Source organism: Glycine max, chromosome 18 (genome assembly GCF_000004515.6).
Source record: "Glycine max cultivar Williams 82 chromosome 18, Glycine_max_v4.0, whole genome shotgun sequence".
In the NCBI taxonomy this organism is placed as follows: Eukaryota; Viridiplantae; Streptophyta; class Magnoliopsida; order Fabales; family Fabaceae; genus Glycine; species Glycine max.
In genome coordinates this window covers 15,976,353-15,990,667 of record NC_038254.2, presented here as the reverse complement: position 1 = coordinate 15,990,667, position 14,315 = coordinate 15,976,353, and the positions used below count along the sequence as shown (strand labels likewise).

The 14,315-nt window shown below is 31.0% G+C and overlaps 1 protein-coding gene across 1 annotated transcript; it reads right to left on the bottom strand.

The window, feature by feature from the left end:
* Window positions 1-9,921: 9,921 nt before the first annotated feature.
* On the bottom strand, window positions 9,922-13,353 carry LOC100802537 (probable serine/threonine-protein kinase PBL3). Its single transcript, XM_006602247.4, has 6 exons — window positions 13,038-13,353; window positions 11,921-12,249; window positions 11,643-11,778; window positions 11,266-11,402; window positions 11,052-11,175; window positions 9,922-10,687 (listed from the first exon to the last, which is right to left on the bottom strand). The coding sequence occupies exons 1-6, from the start codon at window positions 13,099-13,101 to the stop codon at window positions 10,269-10,271; spliced, it is 1,209 nt and encodes a 402-aa protein (XP_006602310.1). The 5' UTR covers window positions 13,102-13,353; the 3' UTR covers window positions 9,922-10,268.
* Between the last annotated feature and the right edge of the window lie 962 nt (window positions 13,354-14,315).

Here is a 14,315-nt window from a genome sequence, read left to right as displayed (position 1 = left end):
TGGACTACTAGGCTAACGTGACAAAATATTTTTTATTTGAGTAAATTATACTCGTAATTCATATGTTTTTTCTAAATTGCAACATCTTTTTTTTTTTATATCCTAAAAAAAATCTCTTAATTGTTTAACTCACATTACATCCAGATCATTTCCCTTCTAAATACTGTTTAATAATTTAAAAGAAAATAAACATATACTGATTACATGATTTTTAATGAAAATTTATATCTAAAATACCCTCATTTTCTTCCTCTTAACTCCATCAAAGACATTATATCATTTTCAACCGAAAAATATTTTAACACTCTTTTTTCTTCTTCTTTTTTCTCTAATTGGACGTGAACCCAACTTTTTGTTGGACATGAACCCAAGTTGTTGGTACGCATGTGTTAACACCCTTCCTTCTTCTTCTTCTTCATACTTTTTTAGTTTAATTTTTTTTGTGCGTGTTGGATCGTTTGGTTGTTGCATTTTTGTTCAACATATTCCCAACAATACTTATTGATTGAATATGGTATTTTGCTTCAAATTTTAGTGTTTTGCTTCTGCATTTGTGTTTTTAACTTCTTTCTTTGAAATATTTATTTTTGATGACTAGGTTTTTAATATAATGTATCAGTCAAGAGTTGCATCTTCTTTAAATGTTAACAATAATGAAATAAGAGTCAAATATTAAAGAAAAAAATGTTATTTCCTTAAGAAAGATCCATTCATAGAGTCCATTGTTAATTTGTTATCGAGTATTTAATAAATATGTTAGGATAATTTCATCTACTTACATATTTCAATTGACGTTAGTTAACAACGTTAACAAAAGAGAGGTAAAACTAATGTAAAAAAAGGAGTATCGGGTGTAATGTGAGAAAAACACAGGGGGTACGAGTGTAAAGATGTTAGGATAGTTTTATCTGCTCACATATTTTAATTAATTGACGTTAGTTAACAATGTTAATAGAGGGGGTAAAAGTAATGTAAAATAATGTAAGAATATCGGGTGCAATTTGAGAAAAATACAAGGGTACAAGTGTAATTTACTCTTTTTATTTTTAATTTTTCTTGTTGTAAAAAAGGTAAATTATGAAAATAGGCATTCATTTTATCACGATTTATGTTTTTAGTACTTAAAAAAGTTTGATTAGTCTTAATTACTCAAAATGTTTTTGTTTGTGTTTTTAGTCATTCCCACTAACTTAGACCGTTAAACTTAATAATTAATAAATATTAATTTTATATAAATTATATTATTATTTTACACGTGTATTTGGGTCAATAATGAAACTGTAAGACTTGGTCTCTAAGTTTTGAGCTTGAATTAAATGTGTACCTTTTAGTATGATCCAATGAAGCTTGTGTGATATTGAGTTCAAGCTATAGGTTAGCCTAATTAATTTTGTATAATCTTGTATGATTGTAAAATAAACAATACTAATCATGTGGAAATAATAATTAATTAACAATTGTCTGAAAAGGTTTGAGTTAAAACACAAATGAAAAAATTTTGATTGATTAAGTCTAGTGAAATTTTGTTTACGAACTAAAAATGTAAATTTTGATAAAGTGATAGACATTTTCATAATTTTTTTATGAAACCGTAAAAAAAATTCAAAAACTAGAAAAATAACACTTGGGCATGTGGTTGCCAAGTAGGACTAATAACTCACATGAATGTTAATATAGATATCACATCATCATTTAATTGTTCTACTTAATTGTAGGGTCTAAAAACATGGACAAAAAATTTATGAGAAATTAAGATCAATCAAAGTTTTTTTGAGACTAAAAGTAGAAATTGAAAAAAAAAATAAGTACATTAAATAACTGAATTACACACCTAAAAATAATCCAATCATATGTTAATTTGATTTTTTTTTATTACATTAATTATCTTAATTAATATTACGTATATTATTAGGCATGTCAGCACTAAACCATTAAATTTAATGGTAAGGATTAAAACAGATTTCTAAAAAGATGTTAGAGATCCGAAAATAACAAAAAAAAAAGTTACAAGAAATAAAACCAAGTAGAATTACATTTAAATAAATAAGAAATAAACATGAATAGTTTAAGAAATTAGAATATAAAAATCAAGCCTAAAAGAAAATGTTAAATTAACATTTTTTTCTTTGTTAGAAAATTATCCATCCCACCGAAAAATATTAATAATTTAAAACAAATATTAATTAGTATTCTTAAGCCTTTAAGTATATTGATTAAGGAATTAATATAAGAAAATTATTTATTAAGATACTTAAAATTATGTTATTTTATAATTTTTTTACTTTCTCTTGTAACCTTTAAAAATAATATTTTCCCATATAATTTAATAATTTAATACTAGAATGCTCTAAACACTAAACAATGTCAATGTGAAGTATCAAGTGTGAACATATTTGAATGCACCTTTCACAAGCAAGAGCTCAGGCAAAGAAGATTGAAGAAGACTCACTTCAGGTTCACAGTATAAACTAACACTGGAGAATACACCTCTCTGCCTAATCCAACAACAAAGATCCTAACCAACAACCTCAAGGAACACGCACTACTAAAAAAATAGTTTTTTGTGACACACCTTCGACTACGGTTCCCAAAAATTGTCTTAATATATAAAACGGTGATAACTTTGTAAATATGAGATTTTTAAACGAAGGCAGTTTTACAAAAATCGTCTTGGAAACTATCGTTCCAGGACGGTTTCTCGAAAACCGTCTTAGAAGGTTATCATTCTAAGACGGTTTTGTAAAAATCATCTTAGAAGTGAGTGTTTCTAATGACCTCTCCCTCTAGGGTTTACTACTTCCCTCGGATAGAAATAGACGATTGTCTCGTTTTGCTCCGTTAACGTTATGGAGGAGACTTTTTGCCATTGATGATGTCAAGGAGAAGCTGTACTTCATCTCCCTTGACGTCAACCATGACCTCAACATCGCCAATTTTTTATGAATGCCTCCTCTTCTTCAATCTTTTACCACCAAATTAGAGAACCCATGGTAATAGTCCCTCAAAACTATCATTCTAGTGGGACTAAGGTATCTCATAAGCTTCGATACTTTGGATCGATCATGAAACTAATTCTCGGTTTGAGCTTAGTCACACATATAGCTCCTTGTCCTTCCCCCAAAAGTATATCTTGCGAGGATCAAACTCAGTCCTCCCTCACAGATCTAGCATGTGTTGCCAATGAAGTCACACCCATTGAGTTGAGTCTTTGTGAATGTAATCTAATAGTGTTGTTACATTAATCACTGAAAGTAAGATTTTTTTTTATAAATAAAATCCATTAAAGTGCAATCATGCAATCACATTAGTTCAAAATTCAAAAAATTAAAATACAAAATGTGTAACTTAGGTGATAATATTAAGTTTGATGAAACAATAATAAATTTCATGGACTTATTTAGAATTTTCTTACTTTCATAGACTAATATGACAGTGTGTTACTTTTAGAGACAAAAAAAAAATGATGATTTACTAGAACAATAAGAGTGCAAGTTCACACCTTAGTATAACAAAGTTGTATATTATGTGTGTTTGAGTGAGGGTATGTAAAATTGCTTTTAAAATGGAATTGATTTTGTAAAATTGATTCTAGATAAAAATGGTCAAATGAGCTACAGCTGTTACATCGGTGTGTTCGATGTAGTGTTAAATACATATCTGAAATTTTAGTATTTAACCGAACTGATTAGTGTTGTGTGATTCATGCTCCTGACCTCACCTAGGACAATAATACTTTGTTCTTAATTTTAGATAAAAGTGAATTTGAAGTGCAACGATTTATATTTGAATTTATGGATGTTTTTACTCTAAAAATAAGATAGTATAAATTTGTGTATCCACGAAATCTACCTAGAGCTAGTTCAAGTAAAAAATAGTTGTGGACCCTGAATTAATTCTTTAAAGCGAGACTAAACATATATACATTTACCTAGGATCATGTTAACTGACATTTCAAGTGATTTTAGACGACTCAATGTGAAACCAAACAAGCACTAACTCTTAGGTATGTACATTTTGTTTTGTTATTCTGTGTTGCTTCATTAGGATTACATTATACTGTGACCTGAGAAAAAGATTTTAGGTGTGTTTTTATAGGAAGAGTGGGAAAGAGAATCTATTCAGGTGCACCTATGTGCTTCCGGATGGGGTCACACACACAAAGGGGTCTGTTATGTTAAGTATCCAGATCAGGCACGACAGTATCTTGCATGGGGGATATGAATTGCCCGGAAGTTGCTGAACAGTAGGAGGACAGGAAGAAAGTTGATTTGACAAAAAATGTATTACCGAGCATCTCTTGTTATGTGCCATTCATTTGTGTCAATGATTTTAATGTTATATTTTCACTTTGTGATCTTTAGGAGTTTGAATTGACAAATGAGCTGTTTTTTGTGCCAGAGATGATCTTCCGTCCTGCTGATTTGGGTCTGTCAATACAACATTAATTTTGGTTAATTCTTTGGTTGATGAATTTAAGTGACTGTAAATGAGGATCTTAGTCAAATTTAATTGTTTGCCCTTACTAATTGGTTTTTCTTTTTTCTGCAAAATGCTGAGCAAAATGGCTTGCAGTAAGGAACCAGGCAGGGCTAGCGAAATGCATTGTGCGAGCTGTTAATGCGTGCCATCCACATCTCCATTCTGTACTCTACGAAAGGTAACTAGTTCAGACTTCAGTGCATTTGAATTGATGGTCGCCTTATGTGGATATATGCATTTTCCTTATTTCGACACACTCATTTTTCAACCCATGTGTGCATTTTTTTGCAGCATCATATTAACGGGTGGAAACACCTTATTTCCTCAGTTTGCTGAGAGATTGTAAGTATTTTGTTTGGACCACTGCACTTTGTACCGTGATGTCATAATTTTTTTGCTCTTTGGTGACCTATCTTTCTTGCCCTGCATAACATGGTGTAAATGTTTAATTAATTGATTCTACTTGCTGTAGAGAGGGGGAGCTTCGACCTTTAGTTCCCAATGACTATCATGTGAAGATAATTTACTCAAGAAGAGTAAACCTCTTGCCTAATAGTTTGTTTAATCTAAGTTGATATTTTCCTTAAAAGAACTTACTGTTCTTCTGCAGTCCCATATATTTTCTCACATGTACAACATTAGTAGATTGTTAAGGTGTTGATTAGATGCTGGTGTATGGGTTACTGACTATGAAGTGCTAACAAATTGTTTGATAAATTCTTGTCCAAGCAACCCAAAAGAGTAAGTTTGAAATTACAAAACTAAAATTATGTGAGAATTTTCAGTTCAATCTTTAAAGATTGAGGTAACATCACATTAGTCTAATTTTTTTGTCACCAAATTAGTCTGAAAAAACTTTAAAACATTTGTTTGGTCTTCTCAAAATTTTAATATCAAATTAATAGTTAATATTTGTTATTATATTATTCCTTTGTGTATAGAGTTCCTTGGACAAAGTTTGAAGAAGAAAAGTGATAAGAATCTCACGAGAATCACATTACAAAAGCTAGTTACTGTGGTTAGAGAGTCGAAGGCCTTATAAATCCCACACTAGAACTTCATATTTCCTATGTAGTACTTAAGTCTTATACATTGTAAGAGGGAGGTTACGGTGGGTAAGCCGCAAGGTATGTACTGGGCATAAGTAAATATGGACCATCAGATATCCTATGCAAAAATTGCATGGCTACAATTTCAATCAGTAAACTGGGTGCAAATTATACTCAATACTGATCCTGGTTTTAATAAATAAAAAATAAATCAAGTTCGTCCAATTTACTATCCCCAGATTCTAACACGATAGATAACAAAAATAAAAATTTAAAAATATCAGATAGTTAAATAAAAAATAATAATTTAGATAATAAATTAAAAAAGAAATATATTATAAATATGAAAAATAATTTAACCCTTTTAGCTATTATACGACACTTGTTAACCACTTATGTCTTTAACTAAGGTCAAATGACCATGTCATATAACATTCACTATTTGTAATACTGTGCAAGTATGTGATGTCTAGCCTCAAAAAAAGAAAGTATGTGATACCTTTAAAAAAAAAATTTAAAAATGCATGTTACTTATCTATATTAAAATGAGCATTAGGAAAAAAATAGTTATTTTGGATTTTGGGAAAATAAAAGTAAAATTTAATTAAGCTATCAATTAAAATGTAAACCAGAAAATTGTGAACGCATAAAATTAGAAATCATTCTGCTCATTGCAAAAAGAAAAAGCTCACATAAAACACAAGTCTTTTTTCCCTTTATAAAATCTTCTCCATGCACATGGTTGAAGAATCAAATCTTTGTCAACATACTTAAAGAATTCAACCATTTACAAAAATTTGACATCTTTATATCCTAATATAATTAAAGCTCACATAAAACACAAGTTCATTTGCACTTTGGCTATAAATTCTACAAATGGGTTGAGCATTTTCAAAATAAATTTAAAGAACATTGCAGCACCACATATCAATTTTTTACATTTTTAAAACAAAAAAAAATTAAGACGATTGTCATGAAAACCAATGTAAAAATTTGGACGGTTTAAAAATTACCGTCAAAAGTATTGACTTTTCACGAAAACAAATTCAAAAACGACTCAAAATCGTCTTTGAAAGTGTAAAAAATTCAATTTTAAAAATCTTTTTTTGTAATTAGTCCACAACTGCAACAAAATGATTTTTGGATTTATGTGATGATATTACAACATTAATTACAATCACATAAACTACATTTGTTAGCAATTTTCTACAATATTAATGATGATAATGAAATAATAATTATTATTACAATTTAAAATCTTGTTAACCCCAAAGTTCCCCAAACACTTTAGTAGGATATATATACATATATATATATATATAGCCCCAATGAAGTGTTCCGGGAAATTCTAGGGGACAGCTGACCTAACTCTTAATATATCTTTTGTGTTTTCATATTTTGCTTCAATGATGAAGCAATGGAATGGGCAGAAAAACCCAATATTTATACAAAAACTCTCCATACTCATGCATGAAGAATTTGGACCATTGAAAAGCCTTTTGAGAAGTGCATTTGAACATACAAGCTTTCCAGGTTGAATCTGGTCAGGATTGGGGGAAAGAACGGCATGAAGAATGACATTGAAAATGCCTCATCGTGAGCATTTCTGATGACCCATCCATGTCAAACTTTTCCAAATGAACCATATTCCAACTGTTTCATGCTGGAATCAAATCCATCAGGTAAAGCTAGCTAGCCCATTTCCTCTTAGACGTGGCTTCCCGTCTTCATACAAATTTCCTTAATTACTTGATGCAAAAAATTGCTAGAATCTTGACTCTTGAGCATTGACAATTCAACTTTCAGCAGAATTTGATGAATAAAGAGAAAAAATTATAGGATGTGCGCCTTATAAAAGAAAAGGCGGGGGGAATAATACTGTGGCCCGAATACTTGTTTTGTATCAGTCTTCAATTATAATGATTTATATGGTGGCCCTATGATAAAAAAAAAAACTAAAAGAAGTTGAATTGTCAATAATGATTTCGCAAATTTTATCATGCGATTTTTTTCATGTACTTTATCATTATATTTTTTAATTTTTAATTTTTATGTATTTTATGAATATGTTAAATGTGTAGAGACATGCTAACATTTCCCAAAAAAAGTTTAAAAAAAAACGACACCATTTGGTAACAAAGCGACGACATCATTTGGTAATTAATAAAGTAACGTTATTTCACAAAAAAAATCAAATATCGTTTTTGTTTCAGTTTTTATAATATATATTTTTTATTTGAATTTCTAACTTTTTAGTCATCTCGGTAATTAAGTAATAGCAGATATTAACACACAAAAAAGTTGAATGTTATAAGTATTTAAAAAAAAAAACAATTTTTAAAAAAGACTAAAATTAAAAGAAAGGTATATTAGAGTACATTGCATGGTATATTTGGGTGCAAGTTGAGTATGTGTCAAATAGACACACTGAGAAAAAGGCAAACTGTGATACTTCTCTGAACAGATTCTCTGTTGGTCACACTTTTTAATTTTTTATCTAGACTCTAGGCAAGTCTAGGTTCAGTTTCAGCCAGAGTCCTCTGCCTTGCCATGGTATCTCTTTGCTGAAATCAAACAACATTGGCTTGGTTGCAACAAGAGAAAATCACTATAAATATAACAGGTTAACGTATGTTGCAACACCAAGAAGCCATAGAAGCATTGAAGCACTTGAAAAGACTGTATTATGTCAGGTGTCCCCTAGAGTTCCTCTTAACGCTTCATTGAAGACTTTGTTTAGGTCCAATTTAACTAGTCCATACTGAAGTGTTTGGGGGAGCTTTGGGTGTCACTTGACACTTGAGAGATTACGAAATTTTAAGTGTGGTTAAGTTGGAAACATATGATATTGATGTGTAAACTTTTGTCATTTTTTTCATTTTAAAAAAATGTTGATGCCTTCAATCCCTTTCTTCTTACACATTTTCTTTATCCTTATACTTTTAATTTTTCTTTCTTTTTGTTATTATATCACCCATCATTTAATCTCAGTTTTTTCTCTTCATTTCTTATCTTTCTCTTGTTGAATAGGGTATGTACACAGTACACTCCAACATGTGTCAAAGAATATTTTTTCCTTAAAAAATATATATATCAACGTCCTACTTAATTTTCTCTCTAAAAACTGGGTTATTTCATTAAAAATATTTTGTCGCCTTTTTTATTTCATTTCTCACACATACAAGATGACTCATTTTGGTCAAAAAAAAAAGATTTAATGTATTCTTTATAAGTTTTGGACAATTTTCTACCCTTAAGTTATTAAATTTAATGTATTGTTTATAAGTTTTGGAGCATTTTCTACGCTTGAGTTATTACTTAGGATTGGATTAGGCTCAATTTATTTTCAAGAAAGTATAAGAGTCTATTTAATCTTAGTTTGGACCATCTATAGATATTCATCCTTGTAAACCTTGCACTCTACATATTTAGTCTTAGTCATGAAGCGGCTGTGATAGTAAGATCTATTTAATGGATCATCATATTATTTGTATAAAATATTAATTTATTATTTTTACCAATAACTAATATTCATCAAGAAATTTAATTAACTATTATTTTATACCTTTTTAGCCACTTTCATTTTATCTTAAAACTTAAATATGAGAACTTATTTTAAAAAAATTGAAATTAAATCCATTGAAATTAATGACATATTGATAATAAGATGTCTTATAATCAAGGATATTATCAAAATATTTCCTGTTAGACAAGTAATATTTCTCCTTTGAACTAGAATTTGGATGAGTTGGATTATTATTATTATTATTATTATTATTATTATTATTATTATTATTATTATTATTAATTCAGTCACTTTATTTATCTTTTAATGATTTTTATTACCATATTACTCTCATCTTGTGGCTCAATGTGCTTTCTATGTTATTATTCCAGTTTCTGAATGTCAACTGACTTTGTTTCAACATTTTGTATTGCCTTCACTTAATCATGTTCTTTTACAAACTAGCTTTGTCTTAATTATTCTAAAAAAAAAGTCGTGTAATACTAACAGTTTGAATTATACTAACTTCTGCTGGTATAATAATTTTATTTAACGAAAATTAAAATATTTATATAAATATTATAGTTCTATAATAAATTAATAATGATACACTAACAGATCATTTTGGACTGCATAATCATATATTACATGGGAGCATCTGACTGATTTTAACATGGCTCGTTCACAGTGTCCCTCTTGGTCTTCACATACTATATTACTAATGATTGATTTCTTATGAACTTCAGTCCATGCAAAAACAAATGATGTGAACAGTTTTAATGCAACTCTTGGCTAACAATGTGTACATAACAGTTGTACAAATATCTCAATAGCCATAATCAACCAAAAAATGAACATGCAGAATACTGCTTTGCGGAACTTCTATAGTTTGGGGAAATAATGTGCTAATATTCAGTTGAAATTTCATCTAAGTACATGTACATGCCACATTATATCTTGTCAAAGAGGAGTGCTAGGAACACACTTTCTACCACACTCCTTCAAATGCATTATCTCTAATTGGTTAAAATTGATTAAAAACAACAAAATCAAGAGAAAAGATCATTAAACATCATGTAGGACCAACAAAATTTTGTCATCTTCAATAAATTTCAACAAACAAGAGAGGAAGTGTTCAAAATAGTGTGTTCCTAGCATTTCTCCTTGTAAAAACCAACCTTATAAAAATAAGGAATGTATATACAGATGTTCAAAATTTAGAGTACGCAAGCAGATTATGGGAATGCAGTAGGAGTATGATTCAAATGGGACCCTTTTTGCACACTAGACTTTCTGTCAGGAGCATGGACTCTCTTTTGTTCTAATTGGCAGTTTCTTCCTGCAGGTTTTGAGGTTGCAATCAGTTCAAGGGTTTCTAAAACCTCTGTCATTGGAGGCCTTGCCTTAGCTTCGCGATTAAGGCATTTTAGAGCAAGAGTGGCAGCCATGTAGGCTCCTTTTTGTGGGTATTGGCCACCCAACTTGGTGTCCATAATCCGAAATAGTCTTCTTTTGTCACCCAAATATGGTTTTGCCCATTCTACTAGATTCTGCTCTTCACCGGCTTTTGATCTGTCAACGGCACGTCTACCGGACAATAGTTCAAGCAACACAACCCCAAAGCTGTATACATCACTTTTAGCTGTCAGCCGACCTGTTAATGAATTGGAGCTTTAGTATGGTGGTTTGCTTAAAATGAGACAAGTGAAAGTAGTTAGCTTCTGAATTCTATCTTAAGGAGCAGTGCTTGGAGCAAACATATTGAATCTAAAAATTGTGACACATATTCGCTTGTTTCAACAAAAACACATGATTAGTATATGTGTGACAGGCCATATCAGACATTTATGGTTTACATATGCAGAAGAAACTGAAGTGTGGTTCAATTCAATGTGTAGGCTCTCATACAATTGACTAGAACTATAGCATGTTCAAATAAACATAAATGATTACAGGCCATTAACCATTTACTAGAGACAATGCAAGGTAACAAGAGTTTACACAAAGCTAAGGTATACCTGTTGCAACATATTCAGGTGCTGCGTATCCTTGAGTTCCCATGACTTGAGTAGAGACATGAGTTCTATCACCCGTAGGGCCAGCCTTTGCTAAGCCAAAATCAGAGAGTTTAGCATTGAACTCCTGTAATCAAATGCATGATAAGAAATTATTTTTCATGATACAACAATAATGAAGAAATTAATACATTATTTTTATCCTCGTTGATCTTACTGCGTCTAGTAGGATATTGGATGCTTTAAAATCACGGTATATAACTTGTGATTTGGCATTATGAAGAAAAGAAAGTCCTCTGGCAGCACCAATGGCTACTTTCATCCTCACTGACCAAGAAAGAGGTTGTGGTCCTCCTGTCACATATAACGAACCCATCAATCACAATGCAAACTACTGTAATGGAATAATGTCATTTTCCAAAGTGCATTAATTATCAAATCATACTCAAATATGTTAACAACAAAGAAGATCACTCTTAAGGAACCAGCTATCTTTGTTGATATCTCTATTATTCTGTGAGTTTCTTTGATGACAGGTAATAGCTTAGTAAACTAATATTACAAGACAACAGTGTAATGGTTATAGTAACATACTTCTAAACAGATGATTCTCTAAGCTCCCTTTGGACATAAACTCATATACCAACAGCCGATTCTCTCCCTCCACGCAATATCCAATCAATTTTACCAGATTCTGATGGTGAAGTTGTCCAAGGTAGTCCACTTCAGTCTAGAAAATGATTAAAGCTTCACTAATTAGACCATCAGTAAAATCCAAAAAAGTATATACATTTCTTAGGGGCAGGGGAAGGGGTGTAATGTAAAGTATGCTTAAGCCACCTTAGGCTTCGAAATGGAAACAAAATACTTACCAGCCACTCCTTATGACCCTGTAACCCTTCAGGCTTGAGTTTCTTAACAGCAACAACCATTCCTGATCCAGGTTTTGAAGCTGTAAGTGTGTGTTCATCAATCCACCCCTTGTAAACAAAACCAAATCCTCCTTCACCAAGAAGGCTGTCGGGGCGAAAGTTCCTGGTGGCATTCTTTAGCTCGTTAAAGGTAAAGGCCTTAAGATTTGGGGAAGACAAGATTTCACCCTCGGACCTCGGTGTGGGAAGATTTGAGAAATCACTTGCTTCACTATATGACAGAATAGATAAGTTGGAAGGAACAGATGAAGGACTAGTTTTTGAAATTCCTGATGCAGGCAAGAGAGGAAAAGAGTTAGTCCCACATATGCTAGAATTTCACAAAGGAAGGAACATGTCAATGTAACCTTAAAACTCAACCAACTACACTCAACCCATTTAGGCAAATTTTGAACAAATACTTTATATGTTACAACAAAACTTTTCATTATCACTTATTAGGACTCCTATGCTTTTCAGTTTTCCCTGCTCTTTTCACATCTAAAAGGACTACAAGAAAAGAGCCAAAGCGTTACTTAGTTTAGTTATAGTCCAAACTCGAGCATTGTATAAGTTTTCACTAACTTAGGTTAACTACAAGGTTAATGGATTGAATGCTATCAAGTAATTCACCAACCAGAACAAACCAAGCTTGCAGCATCCAAAAACAAAAAGGAGACAAGAAAGCTTAAAAAACCCACCAAGAATTCACAATCTACAACACCATCAAACCCATAGCTTTAAAATCCTTGGTTGAAAAAAAAAAAAGAAGCAATATTTACAAATGACAAAGTCAAACATGCACCTAGGCACATCACGTACACCCATTCAAAACATAGAAACACTAGTTTTTTAAAAATATTCACAACCATGCTTTCCGTCACGACCGCAACGGTATCACAATTACAATTATGGCTACATCGGCCGTATTAATCTGCAATTTTCTATTATGTTAAAGGATCACGATGAAATCGCGACCCCGATCACAATTTAGAATCTTAGAAACAATATTGTTGCATTGACAAATAAAGAATTGCTGACAGAAAAGCAAAAAGAAACAAAACAAAAAAAAAAGTACCAGAAGGGGTTCTGGAACTGTGAGCTGCTTCTACTTTAGCTGAAGAATCTAGACAATTACCCATTATCCCCAGGGCTGGCAGAAACCTAGTCACACACAACACACTACACTTCTGGTTGCATAAAAGAAGGAGAAATTAAAAAAGTAATGCTCTTTTTTATATTTTCTTATGTGGGTTTTGGTTTAAAGTTTGCAAATTGCAATTGAAATGCTTGAAGAAAAAGGAATTAAATATTGGTTGACAAGAAAGGAAAAAAAGAGGGAACGGAAAGAGAGGAGAAAGTACATGTGAATGACATAAGACATTGCGCGATTGAAGTTGAAGTCGAAGCCAAGTCTTGTTAAAGAAAAGACACGGGAAGCGCGTGGGGTCTCAATGCCCTCTCACGACGGGTTTTTCACATTATGCATTTACAGTATTGCCCTTTTTTTTTTAATTATGATATTGATATGACACTATTTTCGTTGGAAGCTTATTATTATTATTATTTACCAGAATCATGAACACGAGAAGAGTATTTTTTTTTTATTAATACAATTTATTGTATATGCAGTGATCAATCAATATTCGAATCTTAATTAAAGAACAATATTATGGATTAAGGGACAATATTACCTCTATGTTTGTGATCGTTTCTCACACAATTGGCATTATTATATGGTTGTATAGAAAGTGGATAGTGGAAAAAATGACATAAATGCTGTTAATAAAAAATAAAATAGTACTCCAAATTTGTCTTATTATATGGTATGAAGAACCTTTGATTCTTTTTTCTAAAAAATAAAAAAAAAGTAAAAAAAAATTACTTTGATTCTTTGAATGTACATCATTTGAAAAAATGTACATCATTTGGTTGTATAGAAAGTGGAAAAAATGACATAAATGCTGTTAATAAAAAATAAAATAGTACTCCAAATTTGTCTTATTATATGGTATGAAGAACCTTTGATTCTTTTTTCTATCAAATTTGAAAAGATTAAAACACGAGTTGCATTTATTTTATTTTATCGTTCCTTCTCTTTTTTCTATCAAATTTGAAAAGATACTACAAAATAGGAGCAGTGCGTAAGCATAATTAAGCCAGGATGAGATATTAGCATATGATAATTATGTAGGGCAAAATGGTCAAGCACAAATTGAGTGGCTTGCAACCTAAGAGAAAAAAAAATGAGGATAGAATTGTTTTGTGCAAAAAGTCAAAAAATAGAGAATAAAAGATGCAAAAGAAGGTTGGAAGAAATTGATCTGGATAAGTGCATTGGAAGCTGCCAAACAAA

Coding starts and splice junctions, on each gene's coding strand:
- LOC100802537 (XM_006602247.4), bottom strand. CDS start 13,101: ATGGGTAATTGTCTAGATTCTTCAGCTAAAGTAGAAGCAGCTCACAGT. Junction 11,779..11,920: donor AGGGTCATAAGGAGTGGCTG/GTAAGTATTTTG, acceptor ATCATTTTCTAG/ACTGAAGTGGACTACCTTGG. Junction 11,176..11,265: donor CCAATATCCTACTAGACGCA/GTAAGATCAACG, acceptor ATTTGATTACAG/GAGTTCAATGCTAAACTCTC.